Source organism: Malurus melanocephalus, unplaced genomic scaffold (assembly GCF_030028575.1).
Source record: "Malurus melanocephalus ecotype Western Australia unplaced genomic scaffold, MMel_1.1 scaffold_12, whole genome shotgun sequence".
Classification (NCBI taxonomy): Eukaryota; Metazoa; Chordata; class Aves; order Passeriformes; family Maluridae; genus Malurus; species Malurus melanocephalus.
This window is the reverse complement of record NW_026623244.1, coordinates 3498956-3516076: the sequence shown is the minus strand read 5'-3', so window position 1 is coordinate 3516076 and position 17121 is coordinate 3498956. Positions and strand designations below refer to the sequence as shown.

The 17121-nt window shown below is 39.3% G+C and overlaps 1 protein-coding gene across 1 annotated transcript in view; it reads right to left on the bottom strand.

Annotated features, from left to right (window-relative positions):
- LOC130581266 (gamma-aminobutyric acid receptor subunit pi-like) overlaps positions 1-16169 on the bottom strand; it is a 44631-nt gene extending 28462 nt beyond the window's left edge. Inside the window, exons 1-3 of the mRNA XM_057379281.1 lie at positions 15892-16169; positions 7800-7888; positions 3368-3471 (exon numbers count right to left, since the gene is read on the bottom strand). Of these exons, the coding sequence (XP_057235264.1) occupies positions 3368-3471; positions 7800-7855 (160 nt within the window). The 5' untranslated portion in view covers positions 7856-7888; positions 15892-16169. The remainder of the gene's footprint in view (positions 1-3367; positions 3472-7799; positions 7889-15891) is intronic.
- Between the last annotated feature and the right edge of the window lie 952 nt (positions 16170-17121).

The following is a 17121-nucleotide window of genomic DNA, read 5'->3' as shown; positions in this document are numbered from 1 at the left end:
ATTGAGGATTAATAGCTACTAACATTAGTATAGGACTATTTCATATTCCAGTCCAAAGAATGGCTAAAATCATTCTAGATTAGGGTTGGGTTTTTTTTTTTTTTTTTTAATTTTTTATAGCAACTATCTGCTAAATTTATTAAGACTCCCTTGATGAACCAGCTCAAAGAAGGACATTAAAGAGCTATAGAAAAGGAAAGAAAACATTCTTAATAGCAACATTCAGATGGGGGCAGAGCTAAATAACCAGTCCAGCTGAGATTCCTCTGTACTACACTGTCTGCAAAGAACCCTCACCATTTGGCAGCTGCCACCCACCATGGACAAACACAAAACACTCACAGTTTCCCTTGYCTGCAGAGCTCTGGTACACTCAGACTGGCTATAATTTATCCAACTTTGGGCACTCGGTTTAGGCACTTAGAGATGGGAACAACAGTCTGGGTTACACCTTAATGGCAACATTTGCATTAAGGGTCTGGAGGGGTGAGCTGTGCAGGAGGAGGTGACAAAAGCCAGGTGAGASAAACCCAGAATTAAAATCTAGGAAAGCAGTAGTTTCAATCCATGCAAGGAGAGGAAAAGACAGTTTTTATGCTGTTTTGCAGTCATTGGACTCAAATGAAAAAGTTTTTCACAGTCCCCTTGTTAGTGAYGCTACCCGAGCTGGGGGATGTGGTTGGGACATTTCCAGTCAGCTGCCAGACCCAGCACAAGGACCAAACACAAATTAATAGGCAAATGGAAGGCTTATTAAACTAAAAATTTATGAGCTGCCATAAATTTCCCTTGACTAGTAAATATTTCTGTTTTTTCTGGCTTTAGGAGAAAGAAACTGTCATTTTATGAACGCTTGTTTATATGTAATGCTTTCTTTTCAGGACTAAAACYCCATTTTGCTAAATATTAAGGATTTCAGTGTCACTGATTTTGCCAGAGCATGATTGTATCTTGGCAGCAATCATCACTTCAGAAATCCCCATTTCCTGTCTGAAGAAAATTTTCAAGGGCGAGTAACTTTGAAATTACTTTAAATGAGGTTATTCTAAAATTTAAGCTCACCTCTGGCCCTCTCACACTTGATAAAAATCACATTTCAAAGTCCCATTATGACTCACTAACATTGAGCTTAAAGCTCTGCAGATACCAACAATATCCATCTACTTTTAGATGAGTATTGTTGGTATCTACCATCCAGTTTTAACATAAATTTCTTCATGTATATTTATGAGTGTGTATCTAACTGCACAAATAAACAGAAATACACATATTTTTGAAAGCAAAGGAATTTTGGCCAAAACTAAAGAAAAGGAAGCCAAGTGTCTTAAACAGGCTGACTTTAGCACATTTTTGGGGATATTTCTGCATTTCAACATACACATATTAGGTTCCCATTTGCACAAATCCTTTCACTCAAGACAGCAAACAGATCTTCATGTTAATATGCATATCCATCCTTTTCTGTTCATATTTCTAGAAATACAAGTTTCCTTCTCAGCGCAGATGATCTCTACCAGAATACCCCAGTTTATGTTTGTAATGTGTATTTTTTCATTAGCTTGCTCCAGTCTAATCAGCAGGTTGACCTTAAGATCCACCTCTAGCTGGTCTGTCTCTCACCATTAGCATGCAAATAACATCCCAAAGAAATTTAGGATATGGGGGAAATGGGCCAGGGGGAAATCACAGAAGAGCTATCAATGACTGAATTGCTACTCTGGCCTCATCAATCTTTGACACTGCAGCCATTGGTGTAATTTTGAGTAAATCCATTGAAATCTTTCTAACCCAGATCAGACACAAGGTACAGCAGCTGCAGGCAAAAACCAACAATACAAATCAGGAAAAATTTACATGGAACAAAGCTAGCATAGCTGTGGTCACACAAATAAATAAAATCCACAGATTTGTTAAACTGAGGATTTAGGTGGTTTGCTACCTCTGCTTCTGAGAAGAGCAATGGCCTCTCCWGGGCCTGAATCTCATGCAAAATGTAGCCCACCCTGCCTGCAACAGAGAGAGGTCAGGACTAGGCTGATACCACTCCCTAGCCCAAGCACACATTCCTCTACAACAGGGAAAGTGATCCCAAATGGTCTCACAAGAAGCTATGAGTCCAAAATCAGGAAAAGCATTGTCTGAGTTATCCTAACCCAAATTATTCTACAGACAAAGTAATGCCTCACAAAACCACCAACCCTACATTTAGAAGGTGGCATCAATAATTTTTTTTTTTCCCAGTGTCATCTCACCCCATCAGCACTGGCACTAATAAAGACCCATCAAAGATGGGATATGCAGAGAGCACATGCAGCGATGTTGGCACTGCTTGGAGGTGTGAGACTGCTCTGTGTGTGACACACACTCGATCTGTGCCTGAGCCCCTCTGGGATTTCCAGGCAAACACAGAGAGGCCCGAGCATCCCTCTGAAAAAACACCCAGGCAAAATAAAAAGAGCTGTAGCCTTGCTGTGATACAACAGCTGAGGAAAAAAGATGGAGAAAATGGAGATTTGCAACTCAAATGTGCTTTACTCTAAGTCTTAATTGCAGTCCTAGGATCTTGAAAAAATGAAACTGTGTTGTCTACCAAAGCACATTCATCAAGGCAGTGCCAACATATCTCTAGTACTAGCATGAGGAAATGAATAAATTATATTAATGGCCACTGAACACATTGTTATTTTACATTATGCATCATCTCCAATGAGAAAGGGTTAGTTTATTTATTAGTTACTTTTATTTTGCGAAAATCGCCTTGCAGCATTAAATATTTTATAGCAGTTGAATCATCAGCTAAGATAATTACAATAAAAACAAACATTTTCAATTCATTTTCYCTTTTCAATTCATTTTCCCTCCATAATTTTGCAGTAAATATGTTCAGTGACCTTTAAGACCTGAGGCAAGAATCATTTATTAAATAATTCTCTTGCAGTCTTATAGTTAATGCACATAATACTTTGCATAGTAACAAGATTTGCCTGTGCTGTTATGAACAGCTTGATGTATAAAGCTTTCTAATCTTTAATTAAAGCTCTTTATAGTTATTATTTAGGAAATTAGAAGAARTTATGCTTTTAAATAGATAAGATCTTACAGCTTATTTCATGAAGACACATACACAATGATCTCAAGTTTTTTAAGAGAGTCTGGAAGTTTAGCTTGCATACCTGGAATATACAAGTTTCACCTYGGGCCACAAAAACTATTAAAACATATCTATTATATCACAGAACATATATAATCAGATTGGTCCTGGCAGACATCAGAGGAAAAAAARAACAGAAAAAAACATTTGTTCTCATTGTTGAATTTTAGATACCACGTTATGACTCAATCCTATTGAAGGAGCTTTTCTACTTACTGTCAAAAAATGGTCGTAGATACTTGTTGTATCCTTTTATTATTTTTTGTATAGTTGGAGGTAGAATTTCACTTTTTCCTTCAGCTTCAGGAATTTGCACTGACCTAAAAGGAATTGAAAATGAGGATGTTTTAAAAGGACATAAAAAAATGATATTCCACAAAATACCAGGTTTCATTATCTGTATTAGTCTCTTACGGGAAAAAAAGATCCAGTTTATACCTTAAAGTCTATTATTTCTTTGAAGTCTATCATTCCTTAACACTCCATCTAAGAAACAATCTTCTTTAATACTTTATCTGTAAACAGAGCATTATGGTTATAATCCAGGAATGTGGAATGGATGCTGATTGTGTATTTCAGCATTTAAAATTCAGGTCCTTTTTACATAATGAAATACATTATATTTAGTTCTCAGAGACAGAAACCAACCTCAGAGATTACTGCATAAAAACACTCTCAAAATCCTGCTTTCACAACACAATTTTTAAACAGGTTASAGAAATAATCCTGTTGGGCAAAATCAATGAAGCATAGTGAGAATTCAAATACCTCCTTTGTTCAGAAACAGCTGCAAACACAATCCATAGAAGTCTTATATAAATAATTACAAACCCTTTCTGCCTAACCCCAAAGGTGAGCACCCCAAGACCAGGAGCAGGGTGTGCTCTTCAGAAATTAAAGCACAGGTAGTACCAACTAATGGATCTCAATGATTTGAGAAAGGTGGGACCTCACTGAATGCCCCTGGCCAAATCACACTGTGGTTTTAGATGTGGTGTTCACTGGCTTGGAAAACTACTCGTGCTGCATAGCTTTTTATTCACCAGACCCTATATTGCCACAGAAGTAGCTGTTTTTCATTAGCTGCCTTGTAGCACAAATATCTCAGCTATTTGGATGATCTTATTTTTTTCTTTCTTTTTTTCCCCTGTTTTGTATTTCTATGTTGCCAGAGAATGATGTTGTTACTTAAGTAACCCTTGAGAAATGCCAGCATTGAAATAAGGAAAGTTTCTCCTGTAAGTTTTTCCTTAAACAGAATCAGTCATGTTGAGTGCAGATGTGACAAATAAGAAGGCCAGTTTTATGTTGCATAAAAGTGTTAAAATTGGAAATGCATTTAAATGTAATTAGTTTCTTAAATACTGTACTTGGAATAGATATCTCTCTTTTTGTAATTTACATATAAATTTTAGCTAAGTGTTCAGTGAGCYGCATGACTTTAATTTCACAGCTTTACTGGATTGTTCTTGAATGAGTTTTACACGTTGTGAAATGGTAAAGGAAAACTTGTTTTTTCCACGACAAGGGTGTAACATTGTTCTGCTGATCAGTGTGCAACTGCAGAGTGGTCTGGTTCATTATTTTTAAATCCTATTTTCCAAAATATATTTTCAAAAATTTTATAGAAGTCCTTCCCTTAAAAGACCTCCAATGTCTGCATCTTCTCATCAATGCATCTGAGTTTCTCTTTGACCAGAATTTGTGGTGTTGTATTTAAGTTAATGTTAATTAATGTTATTAATGTTTTATAGTTAAGGGAAGATGCATGTTGAAGTTCCTCGATTTTCTTAGTGTATGTGAAATATCTTGGCATGCCTCTAAGTATGGAATGGCCTTGCAACAGGTAGTCCCAGCAACTGAGGAGTGAACAGGCTTCCACAGAACAAAACTGAGCATGTAATTGTTTTYCAGCTGAGAATATCGATCTGCTCTGAGCTGTCAATGTATAATAAATGCTTCAATTCAGGAGGTTCAATTCCCTAGGCTTGCTTTTATAAAAGCTGAATTACAAATATTTATTTTCTTATGTTGTTCTTATGGCTCAAAAACTGAGAATTTTGGTGGGCTTGGCTGAACTTGAAAGGCACAACAACTGCTTGTTATTTAAGGTACTTTCAAGTTAGTGTCTTAACAGAAGGGGGAAACTGGAGGGGGAAAAAAGAACATTTGCCCTAAACAGTCATATATATCACTGATTCAGGCAAAAGTACAATCTAGACACATGTACGAGAATATTTTTTCTGGCTATTTTTTTGTCAGAAGTTGTGTATCATGAAAGAGACAGAAACACCTTGGAACTGYGCAAACATAAACAAAATGCCAGATACAGTCTGAGAAAGCTTTTGAAACAYTCCCCTCAGGAAAACAAGAACAAAAAAAGCTTTTTTTCAGGCAATTCACTGACAGGCGAAGGGCTTACAGATGCAAATAAAGGTGTTATTTCTGGTTTCATATTTGTGCTCAATGACACAGGGGTTTATATCGTCTTTGCAGATAAACTGTAGCAAAATCTATTCCATCACTGATTAATTTTCTGCTTTGAAACAGTACCGTCACCATTTTTTTATTAATAGTGAGGTTTAAACTGTAGCATTATGTTAGCAGATACAAAAATAAATAGTGAAGCACCATAAGTGCTCTGCAGCTCAGRAAAAAAAAAWWAAAAMAMAAMATAAACATTCCACAGARTTTTTTGTCTCTGTCTCCATAAACYCAGGCTAGCATTCTTCATTTTAAAAACACTCGATCTGAAACAAATGGGAGCCCTCCTTCAGACCAAACAGCATACATTTACTTTCCYGATTCCTGATAATGATAAATTTGCCTCAATTTTTTCACTTCTACTTTAAAAAGAAAAAAAAAATCTTCAGGGAAAGCAATCATCTAGGCAACTCCCCCAGATACAGATATTAATACTAAAAAGGGGTTTATGGTGTGATTACAATGCAATTTAATATGAAGTGAAGCAGTGTTATGTAGGCAGGGAGAGACAGAAAGGAAAAAGCCAAAACAACTCCACACAATTATTGATTATAAAGTATTCAACAGAAGAAACTCTCTTCCCACATTAGGCAGAGCTTATCCAAGTGGAATATCTAAGGGACCACTTGGCAAGAAATCATGGCCCTTGCTTTGGGTTCACCTCAACCCTTGGGTGTTGTTTAGAAATCTTACTCTGTTTCAGTGCCAAGCAGAAGAGTTTGTGTTTTAAACAGCACTTCCACAAACCCCTCYTGATTTGTGCACTGGAAAAACACATTTTTGTACCTAAGCATCATCTTATCTGTGAGATAAGCAGGGGCCAGAGCTGCTGCTCAGGCTGTGTGTGGATTTGGGTACAGCAGGACCGTACCAGCCCAGGGCTGTGCCCTCTGTCCAAGCACTGGGTCAGGAGCTCTGTGTGCACACAATCCCATGGATACTGCCCAGGAATGAGCTCCCTGTGCTTCTGGAGCCTCGAGCCAGATGAGGCTCTAAGAGGATTCACAGAGTCCGACAGATAATAATGAACGATGTACCACAGGCTTCTGGGGGAATTTGGCCTCCTTGTTACTCAGATGCTTCTCCAGTTTTGTTGGTCTCTTAGCAGTGTTTTATTATTGCTAAGCCASGAGTCATCCACTTATTACAGTGTGGCAAGTCACAGCTGATGAGGAAGGAAGGTGGAATTAGAGCAAGTATGTGTTCTGGACAGAGATCTATAGCACAGGAGAAGGAGGAGGAGGTGGATGCTCTAAACTCACTTTCAGGGGATTGTTCCACTGTCCCCCCTACCAACAGAAGGCTTTATCTAAAATGTGCTTTTGCACTTGAGTTAAAGCTCAGAAAGAATCTTATCTTGAGGAATTTACTGTGAGWTGAGGTAGGTTAGGCAATTCTAGATAGAGAATTGGCTCACAGACTTTAAATATTTCTGTTGAAGGTGGTGGTGACAAAGTTTAACCTGTCCTTGCTTGCATTTTCTTATTACAATTACTTAAAGAATTTTTTTTCTCATTTTTATAGAAAGAATATATTTTAAATTCTCCATTTCTCTATTTTTTTTGTCATGGCAGCTGAACTGTTCCTTGTAGCCAGAGGGGATCATTTTCACTTTCCAGCCTAACCCAACTCAGATTTCCTRCAGACTTCATTATTTCATAACAGAGAATAAGAAAACAGTGTTTCAAATAGGTAATTTTTTTAAGATACTCTCCTTATAGTGCACAATGATGATTTTACTATCTCAAGCTTGTAGAAAATCTAGGTGGACTGTGTGCTTCTGTCCTTGGGCAAGGTACTACGCTCCAGGCAAGGGCCACATGCCGGTCTGARTTTAAGCATCTGATACAATACTCACTCCATACCCTCTAATCCTCCATTTGAGCACTCATAGGCTTAAGCTAAATTCCATTCTTTTTCTCCCTCATCAGTCTTTCCATTTAAAACTGTTAATCAAGGCAGCTGAGATTCATGAATCTCAGTCCTGTATTTCTGGTATTAACACCCAGGTTCTTTAATTTTCCTAAGAGGTAAGATTCAAAAGTCAACAAGATTTCACTTTGTTACACAGTTAAGATATCTTTCTAATATAAGTAAGTTTATTATGGACMAACTGATATTATTATATGTTGAAGAAATTACATTTTTAGCAAACATTTCTTACCTATAGAACAGCAACAGAAAAAGGGGTCTGAGACTGCAGCACTTAAGACTGTACATTGTCACAAGTTGTTTCAGAAGTTTTTGCAGCTCCTAAAACAAAAGTTGCACAGGTGATGTTTTACAACATATTTGCTTTTCAAATACACACATTTCCAAAGGTTTTCAACACTAAAGATATTGTATCTTGAAYAGCTTCTATGACAAATGTATTAGTAAATATCTACATCAATTTTTTAAAAATCTCAAAATTCACAAAAGGAGATGGCAYCATAACTAATTTAACTTACCAACAGAAGCTGCATTCCAGTACACTACAGCTCTTTCATTTCTGCCTCCGTTCTTTAAGTATAAGAAAAAGTAATTGCTGTGAAAAATAATGTAATCCTGTACAGGAGAATTGTGAACAGTGAGTTTTGTCTCTGCTATTCACACTTATGGGTGAGTGGCATATCAGTGTCACTTCTTAAGGGACAACACATGACCCCATCTTAGACACAGAGCCATTTAAGAGCAACCATCTGGTACAGGGGTAGCATCAATGKCTCTATACGTAACTTTGGAAACCTTTTTGTTAATAAGGAGAGAATGAAATTACATTATTCTACCTCTAGCTACTAAAGAAAATTCCTTTGTGAATAAATCGTCTATAACCATCCACATTCATGAAAATGTTTGGCTGAGGCAAGATATCTTATTTGAATGGGATTTCTTTGCTTTTGTCAGTATGATTCACATCCATAATGGTTATTTTAAGAAATCTGTCAGCTTTCTAATCCATTTCTGGATGAAAAGAGTATCAATCCATCGTTTAGTGCAGTCATGCAACAGATCTTGAATGCACAGACTGTGAACATTTCTGCTGTATTTCATCAGAGTACAGAAGTCTTATTTGTAAGACTTGCGTTGAAACTCTGAAAAAAACCCTGCATGACAGGAATGCTACCTACCCAGAATCTACAAGACAATTGTTACATGTTAATAAATGCAAATGAAATATCTAGATTAGGTTTCAGGAAGGGGCAATCAAACACAGCATTTCCAGTGCCCAGAATGAGTTTCACAGGAGTATCTTGCATTTTAATTTCCCACTAAATTGTTAATAGCAAAGAATTGAAGTAGTAAAGAATTTCACAGCCTGAATATGTTTCACTGTTCTTTAGTGACCAATGCAAAATGCCAGCAAACTTTTTAAAAACCAAAGTAATTTTTCTTTCAGTCAACTGTTCTAGCAAGAGCAAAACTAGTGATATTTACCTAAATTAAAGCCATGTGAATGGTATATGACTTTTACATAACAGTGAAGTGACAAAGTAAGTTGATAAGGTCTCTGAAATAAAGGGAAAGCCATTTCAATGGCTTTTTAAACAAGTAAACATTCTCAGCATCTTGGCTACTTTCGGCATATACTAGCCTGGTAAATATTAATGTCAAAATAAATCATACACTCCTYCTGACTTCCACAGAAAATCATGCATGAGACATTAAGAGAGCTGGTAATAGGAAAAAACAGCACAAATGAGCAGATGGTGTTGTCAGAACACTGCTCTCTACATGCTGATTCTGTAACACTCCTGGTGCAGATCGTGGGATCTCTTTTGCGTGTCTCATTTTGGGTTTGGATGCTTTCTACATTCATTATCTTTATCTCACAGGAAAATATGCTAAAAATAAAAAGCCTCTTACTGACTTTATAAGTACTTCATAAAGCTGCTTTTATATTTAGCTTTTGAATTGCTACTATGAGCTCCTAATATGTCTGAAGATCCTTTATAAACAGATTAAGGAAACCTATGAGTATTTCTGTACTTGTCTGGGTTTGGATTTTACAGTACTGACGATGAAAAGGAGAGGGTTTATCACTGATTTCTTTCTAAAGTGACTGRTTTTACCTTCAGTTCTTAACCAACATCCAAGGGAGCAACTTTATGGGAGGCTGGGGTGGAGAATTTTGGTCTCTAACACATGAAAGGTCAAATCTCTGCTGTGGTACAAGGGTCACTTCGGTGTGTTCAGGAAGAGTGTGTGGAAATAAGAGAAAGAAGAGACGTCAGTATAAGAAATGCTAATCAAGAGATGCAATTGCCATGTCAACTGGCTTGCCACTGCTGCAAAGGGACCCTGCGTGCCAGCCAAGGAACAGAATGGGAATTCTGGAGTCTTAAGCGGTTTCACAGATAATACTTAAGCTGGATATAGAAATCTGCTGCATGTGGGGACATGCTCGCAGGCACGCACTCGTTTTCTCTGCTGCCCCCTTTTTTATGGGGCTTACTGAGCTGTTTTTTCTGCTGAAAAGCCTGCCTCTTGGCATGTTTGCACATCTGGACCTTTCCTGTCACRCTCTTCTTTATCAAATACTACACACTCGCAGCAGAATTCCTTCCCGCATGTGTCTACCTATGGAACCACCGGCATTTAAAACTATATCAGCAGAAACCCACATTTTCCTCTCACCCAAGAAAAATACACATAACCTGTTTTCTGCACAAAATATTGTGCCATTTGGTCAACTAGACAGAGTACATGCTGTCCAGATTATTGTGCATATATTGAYACATCTTGTTCTAAACATTTAATTGAGGTGAAGGCAACAAATCTGCCTCAGTTTCTCATACAAGACAACAGCACTTTTCTACTTTTATTCAGATCAGATTAGGACTGTAAAATTCTGTCCCCTATATTGACATTTCTCATGGGAATTCAGTTATTTATTATCTACAGCATGACAGGRAAAGTGAATAATGCGAGTTTCACAAACCTTTAAGGCTGCAACAGGATGAGGCAGACAGCTGGCAGAGGCAGTAGCAATATCCAAAGATTTCCCTGGAAGTGTATTTTGTGTGAATGAATTAAAGGATGAGATGCCTATTATGTTGAAGTACCTTATGTAGAAGTGGATGCATGGGAAAGACTGGAAATTATTAGATAATACACTTTGTCATATGGTAGTGGCCATATGCCTGAATTCCCATGGCTGCTACTGCAGGCATCTAAAACTGTGTGTAGAATTGTCTTAAAATAAAAAGCAGATGGTGGGTTTTAGAATATAAACGGAATTAGCATTACAGTTGCATTTTACTTCYGCATCCAAATTGTTGAATGACAGGCCCTCTAAGTGCTTGACTGAAAGGCAGCTGGAAACTCAGGAGGGCTTCACTCAGAGTTCCAGAGCAGTACAGCTGCCTCCCCTGCTCTGGATTCTCTGCTTGCATTGTCCACTCCAGCTGCAAATCAGCCAGTGAGCTGATCTGTTCTCTAATTCATCCTGCTTGTCAGATGAAAATTAACTGACTGGAGGGAAATGATGGAAAGATGGAAATACCAGGGACTCAGGGAGAAAAGTGGGTATATGTAAGGCAATCACAAGATTTGAGGTAGAGGGGATATACCCYTTGTGTCAGTTGGGGTCAGCTGTCCCAGCTCTGTCCCCTCCCRGTTTCTTTTGCATCCCCACCSTCCTCACTGGTGGCGTGGTACAAGAAGCACAAAAGGCCTTGACTCTGCAAGCTCTGCTCAGCAATAACTAAAACATCCCTGAAATRTCAACACTYGTGTTTGCAGCACAAATCCAAAACACAGCCCCATAYTGGCCACTGGGAARGAAACTTRGGCTGCTTCAGCCCAAACCACCACAGCTTGGCAAAGTCACCTGCAMACAACAGACTGACAGCAGTCRCTGACAGAAAGCACTTTGTGCAATAATGGTATCTGTCTTTGGGTTAATCTGAGTGCCTGTCTGTAACAGATGCAGTTTCATGGTATTTCCTAAGACTTTCTGAAATGTAGAGGTCATAAAAAAGAAAGAAATGCAAAGTTTTCATGCATTCAAATATTTTTTTTTCGTGTGAGGATTAACACTGCAGAGAGTGCAGCTTGAGTGAAAAGAGCCAAGGGGTTTTTCGTAATGGGGCAAATTAAAAAGAAGGAATAAAGCCCAGTGGCAGCAAAACTCCAGGACCATCTGGGGAACTGACTGATGAAAGTGGACAAATGCATGTGTCTGCATCCTATTACAAGGGGCACCCTCTAATTTGGCTGGCAAACTGGCTTTTGGCACACCAGCCAGCTTGTTTGTAAACCCTGGGCACATCTGATCTTGCCCAGCAYGGGCACAAACCATGCAAGTCTCCTTGGGCAAGCAATCCAAGTTRGATTTGCTTGATCCATAGGAAATAGCTGTCTTGTTGTGTTTTCTCTGCAGACAGGCAGCACGGGGCCATCAGTTGTGACAGAGTTATGTCAGCAGCTGAAGGGCTGTAAGGTCTCTGCTGCTGCTTTATCTGGCAATAGTTCAAGCTGAAACTCTGGATTCCAGTTATGATCAATAGCTGTCACTTGTGCCAGGTGATAAAAGTATCATTTTCTCCACGAAAAACTTGGGAAGTTGCTCCAATCTGAAAGCCCCTTCTCAAGTTCTGTGCTCTGTTTTTGTCAAAGAGTCTGTTCAACAGCAAAAGGCCATACTGTTAAAGAAATAKAATTAATTTAAGATYCACCAGAAATGAAAACTGCTACTCYGGTATAGCAAAATGAGCTGYAATTGAAACYTTCATAATTARAAATTRTTTATATYGGTATAGGCATTACATGAKAGTCTTTAAAATTATCCCAAATGAATCAGTATGGCAAACATGTTTATATAAAAAAAACCTGAGCATAGCATTATTTCAAACTGTTTCAGCAACAACTCAGAGATTTACTTCTATGTCCAAAATAATGTACAAGTCAACATGTAAAATCACTGTCCTCAAAATACCCTGGAAGGTCAAAATCAAAGTCAAATCTATTGTTGTAGTCTTTTAAATTTTTTTTAGTATCAGCACTTTTAACCACAAAAAGAGTAAGGACTATCGGTATGCTGCTAATACTTATATAATTATATGAGACATTTGGTGTCCTGGATTGAGGCCTTTATTTTTCACCAAGTTCCCTGCATTATGAATTTCATGAACATCAAAGCCTTAGAGTAAGTTACATAACCTGTGATAGGATTATTTTATGTGTTTATCTGTTGTTGTTTTCTCTCTGTGCATTTTAAATACAGTACATATTGTGGATTAGCTGGGAAATAACGGGCCAACGTGCTGTTTGGGTTACACAGTTTTTCTGGAAAATTAATTTCAGGTTTATAATAACTGGGTGTTTGGGATGACAGGACAATTCCAGGAGTTGCCTTCATGGAGCAAGTGTCAGATATTCAGCTTCCAACCAGCACAACATGGAACTGAAAGGTTTCAACAATCTACAGAAATGGATGTAGTAATAAATATTCACAGAATGTTTATCATAAAGTCTGTTACAGAATAGATTTTAAGAAATGAATGTATTTGTGTGACTGTTTAAATGGCATGCTCCTTACAAGCTCTGCTGATATCTATTGAGAAATCTATAGAAAATGTGCCACACAGGRTATTTTCTAGTTTAAAAAGGCAGAGAATCAAGTTATCTTCACCTTGCTCCTAAATATGATTTTAGACACTCAAAAATCCAGCATATTAGTGATGTTTAAGTCATTTAATTACAGCCATTTGTAATTATCCAAACAAATCAGAATTTTGCAGGGTTAATAATGGTTGTTTTTACGTGCATACAGACTTGCTAAAATATTTTTCTCTGTGCATCACAGCTCTATCTTGGCAGCTGGACCTCTACATAAATCTGCAAATGTTTGAGGCCTCTTGTACCAAAAACAGATCTCTCAAATCTGAGACCTTTACTGGCTTCTTAAGGGGTTTGCCAACACCCCAAGGCCCTCCCACTCCCAACCCCACAGACAACGGGGGATTACCCATTTACACACCAGTTTTCCAGTCACAATTCACAGCCCRCCCATGTGGCTTCAACAGGGCAGAGAGGGCTCCGTTTCTGTGCAATTTAACGAATGAATGTGTTTGAGCTGGGTCACAGAGGGAGAAAACCTTCAGAGGCTGCAAATGATGAATGAAACCTCAAAGGYTTTGCAAACTTCTGCAAAGGCTCTGACTGAGGAAGGTGCCAACAGCCGGTGTGGGGCACACGTTGGTGCCTTGGGTGGTTCCATCTGAGACCTGACAGTGCCTGGGTGGGCACTCACCAGGTTTCCACAGGGCACCCACAAGCATGGGCTGAAGGCAGCACTGATACCATCACTGCYTACACAGACCAGGGTAATGTGGGTTTGAAGCCTTTGGCAAAATGGAGAGCTGTTTTTGGGCACTATCAAACCAGATATGATTAATATAAATAGTTGAGAATCCAGAAAGTTGGACAGGATATGCTGGTTCAGATTAAGAAAACAACAACTCGATCTGAAAAGACAAATGAAATCCTGCTTTTCTTGTGCCAGTTTAAATTACTGTTCCTTATGAAAGTTAGCAGATCTAGAATCTTCTAACGCTTAACCTGGAGGAGAGCCTCCCCACACAGGCCTGATGACTGTGAGGGTTGTTCAAGCATTTTCACGTTGTAGAAACCATCCGGGACCCAACTCCTGCTCCTGCAGCTCCCCCCRTGCAGCCTCTGGCCTGGGAGAAGGGGGCTCATCTCACTCTGTCACTGAACACTTCTGAGACTCTGAGGGAAAAATAAGAGCCCTGCAGTTGCACATCAGTGTCAGTCACATCCATCTTCTCTCCTCATTGAATATGTTGCCATGTGCCTTCGAGATTTATGACAGAAAACAGCCCCTTGGTCTACACCGAATTTTATTTCCAGTTGTAAATTCCTGTTAGTTTGGGGGCAAAGAGGAAGAAAGGAGGGAATATATGCCAGAGATCCTTTTTTTTTCCCCCATCAAAGTTATGAATTTGAACCATAGACTCTTCTGGGTTTGAATATTGTTATGCATGTCTGAAACCTTTCAGTGAAAATCTTATTTTTTTTAGTCACCAAGAATCTACTCCTCAGTTTGAGTCCAAGGTCTTAGACTCAAGTTCCTCAGTGAATTTTAAGTGTCGTGTAACCAGGAGATTTACAAAYTAACCATTCTGAGCAGTGCAAGGGGATGACGGACTGGGAAGGAGAAAATAGGTTTGCAAAGCAGTTAAGGGTTGTTTTTTTTTTTTTAATCTAGATAGCTTTTGTATTTGAAATTATCTGGTACAAATCAATATAATTAAAATGACTCAGTAGAATTACATATTATAGCAAATTATAATCACAGGGAAAAATACTTTTAATTGCACAACCATWCAAAAATGTGAGTGTTGTCCAAGTTGAGTGTCCTGGGCTCAGCTGCAAGCTTTTGTACCTACTACGGTTGAAGTCAGAGGAGTTATTCCAACTGAAATGTGGTGCTGAGCTCAAAGTCATCAGGAGTTTGGTCTAAGAGGAAGTCACGAGGGGCTTTGAAAGCAAAAGGCATTTTTCCAATAAAATATGTATTTCAGATTTCTTTCCACTGTTACCACATGGGAAGATTAGTTAAATCTGTAAGTATGTGTCTGTTGCAGGATCTTCCTTCTCCTTAAACACAAACTGCTTTAGCTTTATTCTAAGATGGGTCATTAGAATTTCCTGGAGTGTTCATGATGGAGAGCAATCTTTAAGAATACTGTATCTAAAGTTTGAATAGACATTGGAATTGTGTATATAGGATTTTTTTTTAAATAATTAAAAAAAGGAGCCTCCTATATATATAAAATGCTTTCATTAAAGTCAAATWTTTCCTTTCTTCATTACTCAGTGCTCAACAACAGGTTTAATCAAYGTGATCTACTTTAAATTTTGTACACCTTTTTAAGTGCTAGCACATTATTCATCTATGCATTCATTTGAGGTGAAATGCAGATTTGATGGGGAATTGCGGGGGGGAAATGGGAGCTGGCTCTCACATTATCTTTCTTGGAGAAGTTTCTCCATGTGCCACTSACTGCTTTTAAAAGCAAGGTTTTGCAGCCATTTGCTGGGAGGGGACACTCATATTCGAAATCTGAGCAATTGAAATCGGAGTTATTGAAATCTGAGTTATTTTAATCAAGCAAAATAACGATACCTCGGCGAGGAAATACTAATATATTTTTTTTTTAAATTTGAAAAGGTGGTGGGAGGGGAGGGATGAGCAGGGCGGGAGGGCGCGGTGCGGAGGTACCCGGGGAGGGCGGGCGAGTCCTTACCTGGAGCCGCGGGGCGCAGAGCAGCTCCAAGCAGCCTGGCAGCCGGCCCAGCTCTGCCCGGCACCGCGGGTTCGAGCCCGCCCCCGGCCGGGCGTGGACAGCGCGGGGAGATCCCCGTCCCCTGCTGTTGCTGCTCGCTCCAGCCCCCACAGGAGCCTCCAAGCGTTGCCCCTTCCTTGCCACTCCTCCTTTGCGCGATCTCGCTTACACCCCTTTGCAGTTTCGACCGTGGTCGGGGGARAGGATGCTCGACAGAGAAGTGGTGAGGGTTCCCTGACCGACAAAAGTCAGAATATTTCCATTCCCACGGCTTCCTTTTGTGCCATGCCTCCGTAACAGAGCTCACATTACACTTCCTTCTGATTACTGTTTTTTCTCATTTTTCTCCTTTTTCTCTTTGCCTTTTTCACATCCCAGCTACCAAGGGTAGAAATTTCCACCCCTGTTCTCTAACTGATGTGGAAATGTTCTGGGTGCCTTTAGGTAACATTGTTCGAGTCTTTCCAGAAGTGAAAAGCGTTAGTTGTGCAGATGTTGCTTTCCTGTCTGACTTCTCACTTCAGGAGCTGTTGGCAGTTTTCAGAGAGACGAAAGTAGAACTTTCKCTGGGGAAACACCATTCCATAAAACTGGAGATAAAGGAAACAGCTTAGGGAATGTGATTACCAACAAAAACTGTTAAATTCTGCCAGGAGTTGTTTCTCTTAAGATCTGCTGTCAGAAGTCATTTCCTGTGGCTAGAATATTGTGGACTAGGGGGGACACACAGGGACACACCAAACCTTTCCTGATGTTGTCATCAGTAGTAAAATGTGGTTTTCTTGGTCCAAGGTGTGAAGGAGGGGAGAGAAGATGATTTTGACTATTTCAGTTTCAGTTCCTGRTGCTGGTTTTTGGGATTGAAGATTCGATAACTGTTGAGGAAGGCAAAGGCTGAGAGGTCCCAGTTCTGTGTCTTCTATCGGCAAAACCCTCAGATTTTGCTTCCTAGGACATGCTAATCTCAGCTCATGTCAGCAGTAAGCATATGTTGGTTGCTTTTTCACAGAATTATAGAACTGYTTGGGTTGGAAGGGACCTTTAAAGRTCGTCAAGTCCAGCCCCTGGGGCAGGGACATCATCTGCTKTWTCAGATTGCTCAGAGCCCCACCCAGCCTGGCTTTGGACACTTCCAGGGATGGGGCATCCMCCACCTCTCTGGGCAAACCTGTGCCAGTGTTCCATCCACCA